Source organism: Cygnus atratus, chromosome 1, assembly GCF_013377495.2.
Source record: "Cygnus atratus isolate AKBS03 ecotype Queensland, Australia chromosome 1, CAtr_DNAZoo_HiC_assembly, whole genome shotgun sequence".
NCBI lineage: Eukaryota > Metazoa > Chordata > Aves > Anseriformes > Anatidae > Cygnus > Cygnus atratus.
The window spans coordinates 18,118,169-18,133,661 of NC_066362.1; the positions used below are offsets into that span (position 1 = coordinate 18,118,169).

General features: G+C 36.5%; 1 protein-coding gene across 2 annotated transcripts in view; it reads left to right on the top strand.

The window, feature by feature from the left end:
* Window positions 1-15,493, top strand: part of TAFA5 (TAFA chemokine like family member 5) — a 428,308-nt gene that overhangs the window by 365,663 nt on the left and 47,152 nt on the right. Inside the window, exon 4 of one of the 2 annotated variants that reach the window (XM_050712593.1) lies at window positions 718-860. The exons of the other annotated variant lie outside the window; for it this stretch is intronic. Coding sequence (XP_050568550.1) covers window positions 718-729 — 12 coding nt within the window. The 3' untranslated portion in view covers window positions 730-860. Of the gene's footprint in view, window positions 1-717; window positions 861-15,493 lie in introns of those variants that run through there. 2 annotated transcript variants of the gene reach the window in all.

Below are 15,493 nucleotides of genomic sequence, written 5' to 3' on the forward strand. Positions count from 1 at the left end.
AAAAAGGATCTGAATTGTCTGCTTTAAAAATCTTAAGATTGGCATACTCTAACTTAAAAACACAAGTCTGTTACTATTAGCCATGTTGTATACTCCACTCTCAGTAACAGAAGACTGTAGGTGCTTTTTCAGCCCAGTATTATCCTTCAATATTTGATTTATTCATACAAATGGACATTGAGAAAAATGATTCAACTGAAGCAAAAATCTGACAGTTGCGTATCGGGCAAGGCTTTCATTTTTACTCTCTGAATGAACTAAAATGGAGGATACTTATCACACCTTTCTGCAAGCACACTTTGAATATATTTGTAATATAATTGCATTTTATGCCAATAGTTAGAAACCTTCGGAATAAATATAAGTTCTCGGCAGATTTTTATTATTTTTGTATTTGTATTCAAAAACCATTTTCTAAGTTAAAAAAATAACCAAACAACAATGATTGTGCACCTAAGTAAACTGGGGTTTAAATGGGACACTGATAATCAACAGCGATGTCTTCAGAGCCTTCTGCATGTCAATGTTCATAACTGTATATTTTCCCCCAGCTTTACTCTATCATTCCTTGCTTAAATTTCCACTGTGCAGTTTGGGTGATGGAAATAAGAAAATGTGAAAAATGTCAAGGGAGGTGATGCTGTAGTCTAGGTTGTTTATCTTGGAGCCTTCCAGACCACTGAATTACTGTCTGATGGAGGGAATTTCTTATTCTAGGTCCTGAGCTAATGGATTACTTGAACTATTCAGCATCATATTTTCAGCTTCTTCCTTTTAATTTTCTGTGCTAACACAGTAATGACACTCATTGGTTTCATGTTGAATGAGAGAGCGAAGAAATGTACTGTTTTATTTATTATACCAAATGAAGGAAAAAAAAAGAAGCTGTTTTCATCTTCGTAGCGTGAAAGATGTTGGGGGGATTTTTTTTATCACTGCAGATGTTAACAGATTTATGCCATGTAAATTGGGTATGCTAATGATGTTCCAAAATGTTCTAATCAGTGTTTATTCTGTCATATATTATTTATATTTGTTTTTCAAAATGTATGTGCATGTGATACAGGAAACTTGAAAATTATAATAAAGAAATCAGATTGAAATATAGGTTTCAAGTTAACTACAGAGATATGTGTTTTAATTAAAATAGTTAGTAAATACACATTATGAATACTCAGAGGAGTCCTTCTAATTTGTTTAGGAAAGTAGCATTTTAAAATATTTCTTCTGTAATTTTATCAGAAGTCCTTTTCAGCATAAGCTGGACAGTGTGATGATGATCCGGAAAAGAAAGTCTTGATATGCTTTAAAAATATCTAGGAATTAATATTTATAATGTTATATTTAAACTTCTAAGCTGAGCTCTTGGAAATTTTTTTCCAATATGTTTCAGGTTGAGAACATGAAGCTGTATAGATGTATTATAAAGAATATGGATGATAACCATTAGGTTGCTGTCTAAAAGTTTAACACTGTTTTCCATTACTTTCCAGACTGTGGCTGACCATAAAAACTTTTCCAGGTTTTCTGGAGAGTTAGCTGGAATTTATGTTAGGCAAAAATAAATCATAGAGAAGTTTAGGCAGAAGAAAGACATGATTCTCCCCAGAATACAAACTTCTCCATATATCATTATCAGTGCACACACAGTGATATTTAATATAACAACACAGGGAAATTTGAGATCAAAATGAGAAACGATAGAGAGTATAAGTGGGTGCAGATCTACATAGAGCTGGATATTAGATGATATAAAAGTGCTGACCTGATGTAAGGTATCTAAGTATTACATTAGGCATAATTTAATTTAGACTGCTGTTAATGTAGTTATTCCTAGAAAGATAAAGAATTCAGTCTGTATTCTGAGTATTACTGTGCACCCATACCTTTGAATCTCTTCCATAGCCCTTTTATTGCAGTAAGCCCAAGTGACACAGCTTTCACATAGTGAACTTGCTTGTAAGTCATTTATGTCACCCTGAAATCAGTTTTTGAAAAAGAAAAAAAAAATCACAAGACTGCAGATTCGTGTATGTAGCTTTCACATGGAAGTATAGGGTGTATTTTTGGTGACATTTGAAAGCCCAAAAGGCAGAATCTTTTGCTTTTTATTTAATAGGCTACACTTCACAGAATAGCTTGAATTGTATTCTGCTTTGTGTGAAAAAGAAATATTTTCAGTTTGCTTCCTCACATATTCTATGGTTTTATTTTTTTATTTTTTTGATGGTGGTGGTTGTGGTTTTTTGTTTTTGTTTTGCCTTTTTTTTGTAATCTGTATCAACTGCTTGTTTTAATTAGTCTCTTAAGGATTGTCTGCATAACTGTCACCAATATAATCTTTTTCATTTAATGTGAAAATTAATTAATTAACTGAATAATAATGTACTGGACTTGTTCAGGTCACTGAGTGATAACAAGATTTATGGTGCAGACCCTAGAAACATATTTTATAGAGTCTGCATGTTAAGCCGTGATTCCACTGAAAACAATGGAAGACTTTCTGTTCACCTCAATAAATTCAGAATTTCACCTCAGTTTGAGGTGCAGTTTGAGGAGCTGCACAATCTAGATGCTGTTCTCTGGCATTTGCATCTGTGACACAACTGAAGATATGATATTAATATGAAAAGTGATTTTGTACTGCTAATGTCATAATCAGAGACATTTTTGTTAGCTTATGTTTTTGGCTCATTCCATTATCTGTATGGGATGACTCACATTGAAGATATTTATCCTTTGCATACATAGGGTCATAGAATCACAGAATCACGGGATGGTTTGGGTTGTAAGGGGCCTTAAAGATCACTTAGTTCTAATTCCCCTGCCATGGGCAGGGACACCTCCCACCACACCAGGTTGCCCAAAGCACCATCCAGCCTGGCCTTGAACACTTCCAGGGATGGGGCGTCTACAACTTCTCTGGGTGACCTGTTCCCATGCCTCACCAACCCTCACCACCCACATATCTCAGAAAAAAAGAAAAAGCAACTTCTGACTTTTAGTCAAATAAGGCACTATTGCAGCTGAACACAGGGGATATATATATATCAGCTGGTATTTGAGAAGCACAGCTAATCAGGAGATGGAGTTGCTGAAACCTGAGGGTGCTTCCAGAGAACTGAGTAAAGCAGGAACTGACAGAACTGAACAAGCTATAGGCTGCCCAGGGAAATGGTTGAGTCACCATCCCTGGAGGTCTTTAAAAGACATTTAGATTTAGAGCATAGTGATACGGTTTAGTGGAGGACTTGTTAGTGTTAGGACAGAGGTTGGACTAGATGATCTTGGAGGTCTCTTCCAACCTAGATGATTCTGTGATTCTGTGAAAAGTCCAAATATATGCTAAAAAAAATATCATTTTTTTCTTCTGTAAATTTGATGGAAAAGTTTTAGCCATTTTTTGATTTCTCGAGCTAGCACTGCAGGCACTTGATCAGCAGATAACCTGTACAGATGGTGACTTTGATGACATTTCAATGGTAACATTTGTGTAAGGATGTACTGTTCTGGAACAATTTCTCAAGTGAATGCAAAACAAACAATTTTCTCTGAAGATCAGGCCATTTGTTTCTACGGTTTTGTTTCAAGCAAAAGTATTTTTGCAATCAACTAATAAAGAATACCATATTATTTTGAATTTTGTCTGTTCTCATTTTTCATTTTTTGCCAGTCTGGACTTCTTTCTTTTCATCAGAAGACAGTATTGGACTTTTTAAATTGATGATTTCCATTATAATCACACTCTCACACACACAAACATTTTCATAACACTAGTGCAGGGTAAATGCAAATATATACCTCTAATAAGGCTCTTCAGTTATGTTTGCTTGTTTATTTGTTTTCTGTATAACAAACAGATTCCCATCCTGTATTATTTACTATTTGCTATTATTTACTTTACTATTATTTACTATACCACTACTCCACCACTGTCTTATATTGTCTATAGATTGTCTATACATTGTCATTGTATAACCGGAAATGAAAAGCCACACTCCATATTGTGGGCAAGTGGTTTAAAGAACATTTGAGAGAGAACATGAAAATCTTGGAAGGTTCCTGTCATAAGACATATATGATCTCAGTGCTTTCCCTAGTATTCAAGACAATTTGCTTGATCTCGTCACCTTTTAAGGTGTATTTGAGAACTTGATTCCCCGAGAAAGAATAGCAATGTCTAGAGATTTCACTCATGGTTTCTGGTCTTTGTAAATACAGCTCAATTTTACTCACTTTGACATTTAACTGTATGAACAAACCCAAGTCAGTAAAAGCCTGGAGTTTTGGTAGGACCTAGGTTTATGTGCAATTCTTTGATTAGTCTTCTGCTTGGTAATACAATTGTACCAACATCAGGACCTCTTTAGGAGTGCTGTTGTATAACTGACTAATAAAAAGTATCTCTGCCCCACAGAGTTAAAAGTTAGAAAATATGAGTACACAGAGTGAACAGAATGCTCTGTTATACAATAAAATTAAGGCTATACTTAAGCCGTATAGGAAGAGGACTCTAGTTAAGAAAATAGCCTTTTTGTTTTTCTGTGAACATTGATAACTATACTTTCTAGCAAACTGACAAATTATTTAATCGTGGTTTACCAAGTTCCAATTCACTTGCTTTCATTTCCAGTTGCTAGTAGTCTTTGTACATACTTAGAATATTTTACTCTTGGTCAGCGCTCTCCACTGCAAACAGAAATCAAATAAGTAGCTGAAGTCTTCAAAGTGTAAATTGCAGTCTTGTACCTGAGAGCAAAAACTTGAGTGTTTGAACTTAGCAAATCTAAATTTGAACACCTGAAAACTTATTTTCCTTGTAATATGACTGAATTTCTACAGCAATGATGAATAGAATTCCTTTTCTAATACACTTTGGATACTACTTTACCTTTCTTTCCGTATATCTGAGTGGATTTTCACAGTCATTTCACTTTTTTGAACTTGACTAAAATACCACAATTGCAGAGACGTTGTAAGTGTTTAGAGCATAGTGTTTTCTTACTGAAGGACACAGAGTTTGGGGAATTGATCATTTTTCTTCTCTCCCCCTTGTGGTTCAGCTTTTGGCAGGTCAGCTTGCTGCATACAGAGACTGATTGATCTCTCACTGCGTGGAAGTGGCAGGTGCTTGTTAGGCCCCCAGTGGGACTTGCTTCAGTCTGCAGTGATTTCTCGTTCTTCTCACAGTATTGTTAATAGGCTCTATCTTTTGGTCCCTCAGTCTTTAACCAGCAAACAAAATTGAATCCGTTTAATATAGCCAGCATTCCATGCTTTAATTAGGGTGCTTTAGTGCACGATCACAGACACACAGAGTGTAAAAGTAACTGAGTGCTAGCCAAAGGATTTTGTTCAGGTTATCTGTGGTCCACATCCTAATACATTTAAGCAAAAATAAAGCCTGAATAGACAGTATTTCAACTAAATATATATATACCTCTTGGATGACAACTCAAAATACTGCTTTCTCAAAGGATGATGTTATAATGGGTGCTGATTTTTAGAGCTGTGAACTCATGAAAAAGGGTTCTTGACAAAAAGGAATGACTTTTCATTTAAGAAGTTTTGTAAAAAAATGCTTAAATCACAGATCCATTCACAAAATAGGGGTTTATAACGCTTATCTTTTCTTTGTATCAGAAGCACTATTTACCAGGTGTCTGTAGATTATGAGTTTGGAAAACACCACGTTATTAAAATATGTTCTAAAAATCAGATTTTAGGAAAACCTACAATGTTTATTTTAAGCCATCAAAGGGTAAGAATCCAAAATAACACTAGATTTTTTTTCCTATTTTTTTCTAAATTTATTTATATATTTTTTTGCTATTATGTCTCTTTAGAATCCAGATGTCTTTCAAGTATGCACAAGTTAAAAACTATGTTTAAATATGTATGTATGTTTATCAGCATTTTGATTGAATCGGGAATTGCTTTGCATTCACAGAGAAAATGTAAGTGCTATGAAATAAAAGTTAGTGTATAATGTATCATTCTTTGTGATCTTCTGCTTTAACAGTAGGTCATGTAGAAATAAAGTTGAGGCTTTCTATTTAAACTATATTAAAAATCTTATGTCTTCTACATATTAGAAATTGCTGGGAGAAACTTCTTCCTTTGTTAAATTACAAATTATAGTATGAGTTTTGGTAAGTAGGAATGTGAGAGAATAATTATGAAGTGAATAATGGCTTCTTCTAATTTCTCCATCCTTTTTTTTTTTGAAGCTATTGACTTATATTAAAGGTTAATGAGGTTTATTTATAACAAGCAACAAGAATGACTTTTTACTCAGGCAGATAAAGATAGAACAAGGGAGAACAGTTTTAAACTAAAAGGGAAGATTTAGATTAGAGGTTAGGAGAAAATTCTTCACTCAGAGGGTAGTGAGGCACTGGAATAGGTTGCCCAGAAACGTTGTGTCTTCCCCACCCCTGGAGGTGTTCAAGACCAGATTAGATGTGGCCCTGGGCAACCTGAGATCAGGATGGCATCCCTGCCCATAGCAACCTCCCAACGGGGGTTGGAACTGCATGATCTTCAGGTAGTCCCTTCAAGGTCCTTTCCAACCCAAGCCATTCTATGATTCTGTGAAGACTGTAGTTCTAAATGTGGATTATTTATGAAAATTCTAGATTTATCTATTGTTATTTTTAAATTAAAAAGCAGATTTGTAGACGGATAAGGCAGTTGAGATGCAGTTCTGCTGTTGAAGTATCTCATGCCTCCAGCATAGTTCTGCAAATTAACACGCATTGCTTTTCTTTTCTGCCTAAAAGAGACTTTCTACCTGCTTAAAATGTTGCAGTATTGAGCTAAAGCAGTGAAAAACCTATGTGAAATCTGTAAGGAGTGCTGATATATATGTCTACAACTGTCCATCCTGATTTTATCACATGGAAGTTTATTCCATTAAACAGCTACCGATAGCTATGAGAAAGGCAAAAAAAAAAGACATAAATTAATCTACCAAATCAAAAGGTAGACTGTATTAAATATTCAAGTTGCAGTTAATTATAAGGAATTCAGAGACCTCGTCAGTGGAGATCAAAACTTAGTGGGGATCAGTCTCATTTTTGTGAAGAGGTATGTACAGTAGGAAATATTTCTATGACCCTACTGAGAGTGTTTACCATCGAAGTATGACATTTACAAGGTCTGCTAGTCTATGTGGAGTCTCAGATTAATGTCAATGAAGGACAGAGTCACAAACACTGTTACCGTTATTTCTATCCAGTTATGTACATAGAACTACTGCATTGGATTTCTGCACTTAAGGTTGCATGTGAAACTAAAATTCATAGAATCATAGAATGGTTTGTATTGGAAGGGACCTTAAAGATCATATAATTCCAACACCCCTGCCATGGGCAGGGACATCTTCCCACTACATCAGGTTGCTCAAAGCCCCATCCAGTCTGGGCTTGAATACCTCCAGGGGTGGGGCATCCACAACTTCTCTGAGCAACCTGTTCCAGTACCTCACTGCCCTCAAAGCAAATAATTTATTCCTTTTATCTAGTCTAAATCAACCCTCTTTTAGTTTAAAGCCATTACCCCTTGTCCTATCACGCCACTCCCTAACAAAGAGTCCCTCCCCAGCTTTCCTGTAGGCCCCCTTTAGGTCCACTACAGGAAGGCTGCTAGAAGGTCTCCTCGGAGCCTTCTCAACTTGAGGCTGAACAACCCCAACTCCCTCAGCCCCTCTTCACAGGAGAGGTGCTCCAGCCCTTTGATGATTCTCATGACCCTCCTCTGGACTCGCTGTAATAGGTCCATATCCTTCTTGTTCTGGGGGCTGTAGAGCTGAATGCAGTGCTCCAGGTGGGGTCACACAAGAGCAGAGCGGGGGGGAGAATCACCTCCCTCACCCTGCTGGCCATGCTTCTTTTGATGCATCCCAGTATATGGTCGGCTTTCTGGGCTGCAAGCGCACCCTGCCAGCTTACGTTGAGCTTCTCATCAACCAACACCTCCAAGTCCTTCTCCTCAGCGCTGCTTTCAGTCCATTCTCCACCCAGCCTGTACTTTTGGTTGGAATTGCCCCAGGCCAGATGCAGGACCTTGCATGTGGCCTTGTTGAACTTCATGAGGTTCACACAGGCCCACCTCTCATGCATGTCCAGGTCCCTCTGGATGGCTCTTCCCTCCAGCATGTCAACTGCACCACACAGCTTGGTGTCATCAGCAAACTTGATGAGGGTGCACTCAGTCTCACTGTCTATGTGGGATGTTAAACAGCACTGAACCCAATGTTGACCCCTGAGGAACACCATTCGTTACAGATCTCCACTTGGACATTGAACCAGTAACCACAGCTCTTTGAGTCTAGGTGATCTTGGAGGTCTCTTCCAACCTAGATGATTCTGTGATTCTGTGAGTGCAACCAGCCAGCCACTCCTTACCCATCGAGTGGTCTATCTGTCAAATCTATGTCTCTCTAGTTTAGAGACAAGGATGTCATGCGGAACAGTGTCAAATGCTTTGCACAACTCCAGGTAGATGATGTCAGTTGCTCTTCCCCTATCCACCAGTGCTGTAACCCTGTCATAGAAGGCCACCGATTTGTCACGTAAGATCTGCCCTGAGAGAAGCCATGCTGGCTGTCACCAGTCACTTCCTTATTTTCCATGTGCCTTAGCATACTTTCCAGGAGGATCTGCTCCATGATCTTGACAGGCAAGACTGACTGGCTTGTTGTTCCCAGGCCAGTCCTTTTTAAAAATGGGGATTATGTCTTACCTCTTCCAGTGAGTTGGAACTTCACTGGACTGCCATGACTTCTCAAATATGAGGGATAGTGTATCTCATCAGGCACCTAGGACTTGTGCACCTTTAGGTTCTCTAGCTGGTCTTGAACATGATCTTCTCCTAGACTGAGTGTTTCTTCATTCTCCCAGTCCCTGCCTTTGCCTAATCCTACTAATCCTAATGTGAGGTCTTGAATTCATGCTACTGCCAATGGGAACTAGCCTGGAAGGGATAAGTAAAAATAAACTCTTAGAAATCGAGTCCTTGTTTCCCCTGCAAAAATCAAATGAACAAGACTGGATTCTCTGTCTTATAGATTGTGTAATTTAAGTTTCTTGAGCTGTACTCTCCAGACTTCTGTTGATAATGGTATTTCTGTGCGCTGGCTTGGTAACTCCACAATATCTTAAATTCCTAGAACAGAAATTACATTAAAAAGGCAACAGAATGAACTCCGTTCAGTGAGCTCTGTTCTCATGAAGACATTTTTTCATATTTCTCAAAAACTTCATGTCTTAGCTGAGTTATTTCTCCCTAACTGTCCACAACTCTATTCCATATACATTCCTAGTCATGACAAAATAAAAGAAACATCATTATTGTGACTTAAAAACACATCATTTTAAAACCAATAAATTAACATCTTCATACCAGGGAGGCTGCTGTAGCAATAAAAGGGAAAACATTCTAAAACAAATGTATTATCCAAATGGGTCAAACTCAAGTGACCTTACACTCTGTCAAGTTATTTTTCTCACTTCTATCAAGCAGAATAAGGTATAATATTTTTACCTTTCATTTCCAAGTTGTTTTGTTGTTGTTGTTGCTTAATGCTTTTTATTCTTTCAATTAACAAACATTTTATGATTTTTTAACTGCATTGTTTATTTACATAAAAAATATAAGCTATGAAAACAGTGAGTGCTAAAAAACAAATAAGTGTTTTTTAACTTTTAGGGTGAAAACAAGACCTGCATGTGACTGACCAAACTTACATTCTTCTGTGATCCAATCTAGGATAATGCAGGAATAGAAAACATTGCCATTACATTCCCAAAGGCTATTTACAGTAATTGTACAACATTAGTCTCAAATTTCCATAAAATGGTATTTCTTACAATCATTTTAAATGCATAAATGGTAAATAATTGAAATAAATGAGGACATACATAACTGTTTATTTGCCAGCAGACTTTTAAAATACAGTACAAGGCCTTTTTTTTTTTTTATGCTATACAAAGCAATGCACATGAAGTGCTTAGCTCAGTAAATAAAGAGGGATGATCTTCTGCAGGAAAGTAAATCTAGCTTGAAAGTATAATCAGTACTGTACTGTTAGTGCAAATCCAGCTTATGTACAACAATATAGGAATCAATTCAACTCACTGGTGCCTTCAAATTCAAGACCATTTGCAGCAACAAAAGGCACTGCACTTAATAATTTTAACCTCCTAATCTTTTGACTGTGCCTCAGAAATGACAGATACAGTCCTGTTTAAACAAAATGCGCAAGCTGTCAGACAGTAAGTGTGCTTAACATGCTGCACTGTATGAAGTGCCATTAGGACACATCTGTATAGCAAAACACACATATTCTTTGTTGTACTGAGAATTAATTTTGATTTCACCTCAGGCAGCAGAATTTTGTTCTGGCAAAATTACAATGCAAAGTTGCGTGGTTTTCATCCCCTTTGAGCAATGTGCAGTTAGGAATTGTTAATGGTATTTGTTTTAAAGCTGAAGAGTAGTATTAAGTACTTCATGTCTAATGCTGGGAGAGCTTCCACAGGGGAGAAACAAAAAATGTGAATCTAATTTCATTTCTAGGATGTAAATTTAGTTATTACCACTGAAATTAACTGAACCTACAATATTTTAAAAATTTTGAAGGGACCTTTGAAAGTTAGTGGGGTTTACTGTTCAAAGTTTTATTTCTGATAAAATATTTCCTTCTATCTTTTCTGCTTACACTGTTTGTGTTACAATATGTATACACAGACTACAGGAAGAGCCTCAAGGTGTATGCTTCTTACTGTGAATAGGTGTCATCATTAAAAGATCAAGATTTACCAACATTTTCAAATACAGCAGCATACTATAATTACTTTTCTATTCTAGGCATAGAATTGGGTTGTAAGTGTTCGCAAATTCAGACTTTTTAATGGTGCCTGCTTTAAGTAACAGCCTTTCAATTATATGCACTAGCAAAAAGCTGCTGATATCCTGTTCCAGCAATCCAGGTATAAAAGAGCATTTTGAAGTGCACATGAAGTAGGATAGTTGTGAATAATAAGCTAGAAAATATGCTTAAGGAATCACTTTACTATCGTTGCGGTGTACAAATTATACAGGAAGAGCTGAAGGCTGACATCTGTTTTTTAGCTCACTTCTGTGCACTGCAAGCTTAGTATTGTTGTTTGCCTAAAGCTATTTTTGCACTTATTAAGAATCAGTCAATCATGCAGCTCCTAAACAAAAGAAAATTATTTGGTGGCTGCATTTACTTAAATGGCTCTCCAAATCTCCCAAGTATGGATTTCATATGTAAGATGAGAGAAAAAAAAATCCTACATTTCTGCTAATGACATGTATTATTATTTTTTAATATATATCATTAATAATTCCTTGTAACCTCATAATTTGACTCATGAGAAATAGAAGGTTTGATATTAGATAATCAACTGCATTTCTTATTTAAAAATCCTAGAATTGTATATAGGTTTGCCTTGTCAGTATTCATCCAGGAATATTTTCTCTCAGATAGACTGATGTAAATTGTTCCCAAAAATATATCTTGGCTCCACTGAATTTTTGCATTAGTTCTTTTTCCTGAATAGAGCAAACTTGAAATGTTGGAATGTGCCATAACTTTTCAGTATTTTTCACTGGAAAAAATATTTTTGAGAATATTCTTACGTGAGTATTTGGTCATAGCATTTCAGGATGCTTGTTTTCTGGTAAGAAGTCATCCATATGCTGCACACTGACTTTGATCTTCATTGAATTATCACTGTAAACTGAAAACTGAACAAAATCCATATGTATGTTTATTCCTCAAAATTATACTGTCTCAATGCTGATTCTTAAAAAAGCTGTTTACATTGAATTTAGACCAGGCCCAAACACCTTAATTTTGGGACAGCTAAGCCAAACATTTTTGGACGGTAGGCCAGTATCTTAAATTCCCATTGCTGATAGCTTACAGTATCATTGCTGTTCCATGCTTTCCTAGAGTTGAACATTTAAATCTGTCTGCTTGGTCACCAGCTAGGGTCATGGAGAAGGCCCCCCAAGACATGATATATCAGGGAGACCAATATAATAATTTGTAAAGCTCTTTGAGCTGCTGTTCAACATGACAGTTTCTTTCTAAACATTCTTGGTTTTGTTTTCAAATGTTAATGAGAAAGAACTGCAATTCTGAAATCAGCATGTTTAAATTGCCTAATTAAATATGATACAAGGTTTTAGTTTTCAGTCGTTGACTAGATTCCTGTAGAGTGATAAAGGCAGAGTTTAATTGCACATTAGGTAAGTTGTGATGAAAAAGACACATGGAATGGGACTCATCACAGTGTATTCATTGAGACTCCCATTTAGATTCTACAGAAAGAGGCTAAACCTAGCAGAGAGTGATTTCTCTCATCCTTAATGTAAGTATCTAGTGTGAATGGATAAATTAATAATTGTCTAAGTTTTTGTATATAAGGTTAATTCCGTCTAAAAGTGGAATGGTATACATGCTGTTTTATCAAAGGAGCATAGCAACGGTAGATGTCAAGAGCCTTTCTCTGTTATACCAAATTATATTCCTATGATTTAAAAAAAAAAAAAGGAAAAAAAAAAGGAAGTAAACAAGTAATGTAAAAATGTACTTAACTGATCAGTGCTGTTCAGGTATAAACAGTGACAGGGGAGTCCTTGGAGTCCTTGAATGTCTTGAGACAGGCTTGTAAGGAAAACAATAGGAAGCTCACACCTCTGAGGGAATCGAGAATGTGCCATAGGTGAAAGTTATTTAGTTAAAATGGTATTTTTTTTATTTTTATTTCTTAGAAAGAATTGCAATGTCTTGTTTGCTTTTGTCTGTTTTCTTTTGTTTTTCTTGGTGCTTTTCTGTTTGTTTATTTGTTTTTCTTCTTTTTTAATATATGAGATTGCAGAATATGATTTAGCAAGAATATTGCTGAATATTCTGTGAGCTCTTCAAACAGTTATTTTCTTCTGGTTAGTTGTGTTTTGTTTTTTTCTTAGAGATTTACACTTTTAAGTAAGTCCAAGTCATTTTTTCAAAGTCAATTCAAAAAATAGTAATAATAAATAAATAAAAAGGTGATTTAAGGCCTCATACAAATTCTGTAATACACTGTGACATTTATTACGTTGTCTATTTTGTCCTTCAATAATATTCTACCAAGGACAGTAAGAATACTAAAACAAATGCACAGCTCTTCTGCATCACTGCAGTAATTAAGCCAAGCAAAGTGACTCCTAAGTATGCCTTACTTATGCCAGAGGCCAATTTGGTTCCCAGCAGCCTTAAAAAATTAAGAAGAGAGGTGACAAAAAAGGTGGAGGAGAGCATGCGTGACTTCCAGTGATTGGTGTATCTCAAGTCTGCTTTTGGCATTATATAGAGTATATTGCACAAGCTGACCTCTTTTCAAAGGGAGTCACAGCTCTGGAGAGGGCATGCCAGAGGGGGAACTCTGTCATTTTTTGAAAGGGTTATTGAAGGCCACTGACTGAGTAGATGGAAAAATGAATGAGAATTTCAGAACTTGGCCTAATGGGACTGTCTGGGTAACAATTACTCTTATGACAAAGTTTTCTGGAACAAGACCTGCAGAAGGAGATCTAACGCAATAGGATTCCATCATAAAATCCTGCATCAGACAAGTACTTCTTATGAGTAGTGCAGGATTTCTCACTTTAGAGATAAGTATTTACAGTACCTATTAGTAAAAGTATTATTCTTTCTTTATTTACCTTCCATACATAATTTTCCACTTAACCCAGCTGTTCCTTCAGTGAACATGGCTATGTAGGTATATCTTAATACTTTTTTTTTTTCTTCAAAAGATCTTAGAATTCATAGTTTTGTAACAGAATCTATAATTAAAAGCGAGTTTGATGTTACAATTTTAATGTAAAATCTAGCATTGGGCTTTAAACTGCCAACATCAACACAAAAATATTATTCAATCATTTGTGCATGTAATAAAGAACTGCCTTTTTTTTTTTTTTCCCTCCTGCATTTACTCCAGAAATACTCTGAATTTACCTACTTTGGTTTTGTTCTGTCTTTGCTGAAAGCTGCCATTATATGAACTCTTAAAATTGCTGGAAGCATGATGGAGAAAGTAGTTTGTACAAAGCAAATTTTAAAATCAAGCCTAATATATGTGATGTGTGTGAAAAACTCAAGGCAGATTAAATCTCGTAAGTTTGACTGGATGTTTGAATAGTGAATATTTACCATATAGGATTTGTAAAATATTCCAAAAATACCTTCAAAAAAGTGTGACAAGCAGTAAAGCTTTTTGAGATGGAGGTAATCTAATAAAAGGCTAAAATAAGATAGAAAACAAAGGAAATGCCTTATAGAGGGTGGCGCTTATCACTTGGAGGAGCATTTGTATTTTGGACACCAAGGATTAAAGGAGAGATCCAATCACAACCATATGTAATAAGAGATTTAGTATCCAAATTTCTTGAGATGAAAAAGCGTAAGATATGAAGAGTGGATTTTTGTGAGGAAAGCAAACAGAAGATTCATTTCTTCTCAAGCAGTAATGGATTCTAGTAGGTGAGTACATCCATGCAAGCCTTGTGAAGCTGCAAGTCATCAGATCTGAGAAGCTCAGTAGCTAGACTGGCTCCTGTTGTTCTGCAAAGTCACTTCGAATTTCTAGGTGCTGAGTTTTTGGCAGAAGTATCCTCTGATAAGGAGCAGGTGGCAGGAAAACAGCTTGTCCTTCCATTGTGCCCGTTGCACTCGTTTTCTCTCTCAGTTCTCCCAATGCACAGACTTGAACACACTTCTCAGGTCTTACACACCGAGTAACATCTCACCTCGGTAGAATTCTGCATCACTTTATAGTGGGTTCTTTAACTGTCTCCAGCTTAACCTAAGCTAGTCATGTAGATTTCTTCTGTAGTCACTGAAAGGAGACTGACACTTCATTTAATCAGGTATGTTCAGTATAAAGAAAACATTAAATATTTTCCAGTCTGTGGCTGGCCACACGTGAGGAGAGAGATGTGTCCACTTCTCTCAGACATTATTTGATAGAATAGAAAGATGAATTGCCCTTTGAAGCAGTTTCACTCTTCCGATTGATTGTAGGGATAACTTAAAGGACTGGATTAATTGCCTTCTTGATGGCTATAGTGAGTTGAAGTATTAATCTTGTGTAGTTCAACAAAGGAAAATGCAGAGTTTTGCAGCCAGGGAAGAATAGCCCCATGCAGAATAGAAGACTGGGGAGAGCTTGGGAGTCTCAATGGACACCAGACTGATCATGAGGCAGCAAGGCACCCTGGTGGCAAAGAACAACAGCTTCTTGGGCTGTGTTAGGCAGAACATCAACAGCGGGTGTGGGGAGGTGATCCTTCCTCTCTGCTCTGGACTGCTGAGACACATCAGGAGTGTTCAGTGCTGGGCTCCCCAGTACAGGAGAGACATGAACTTACTGGGGCAAGTCAAGCAAAGGACCACAAAGATTCTTAAGAGCTT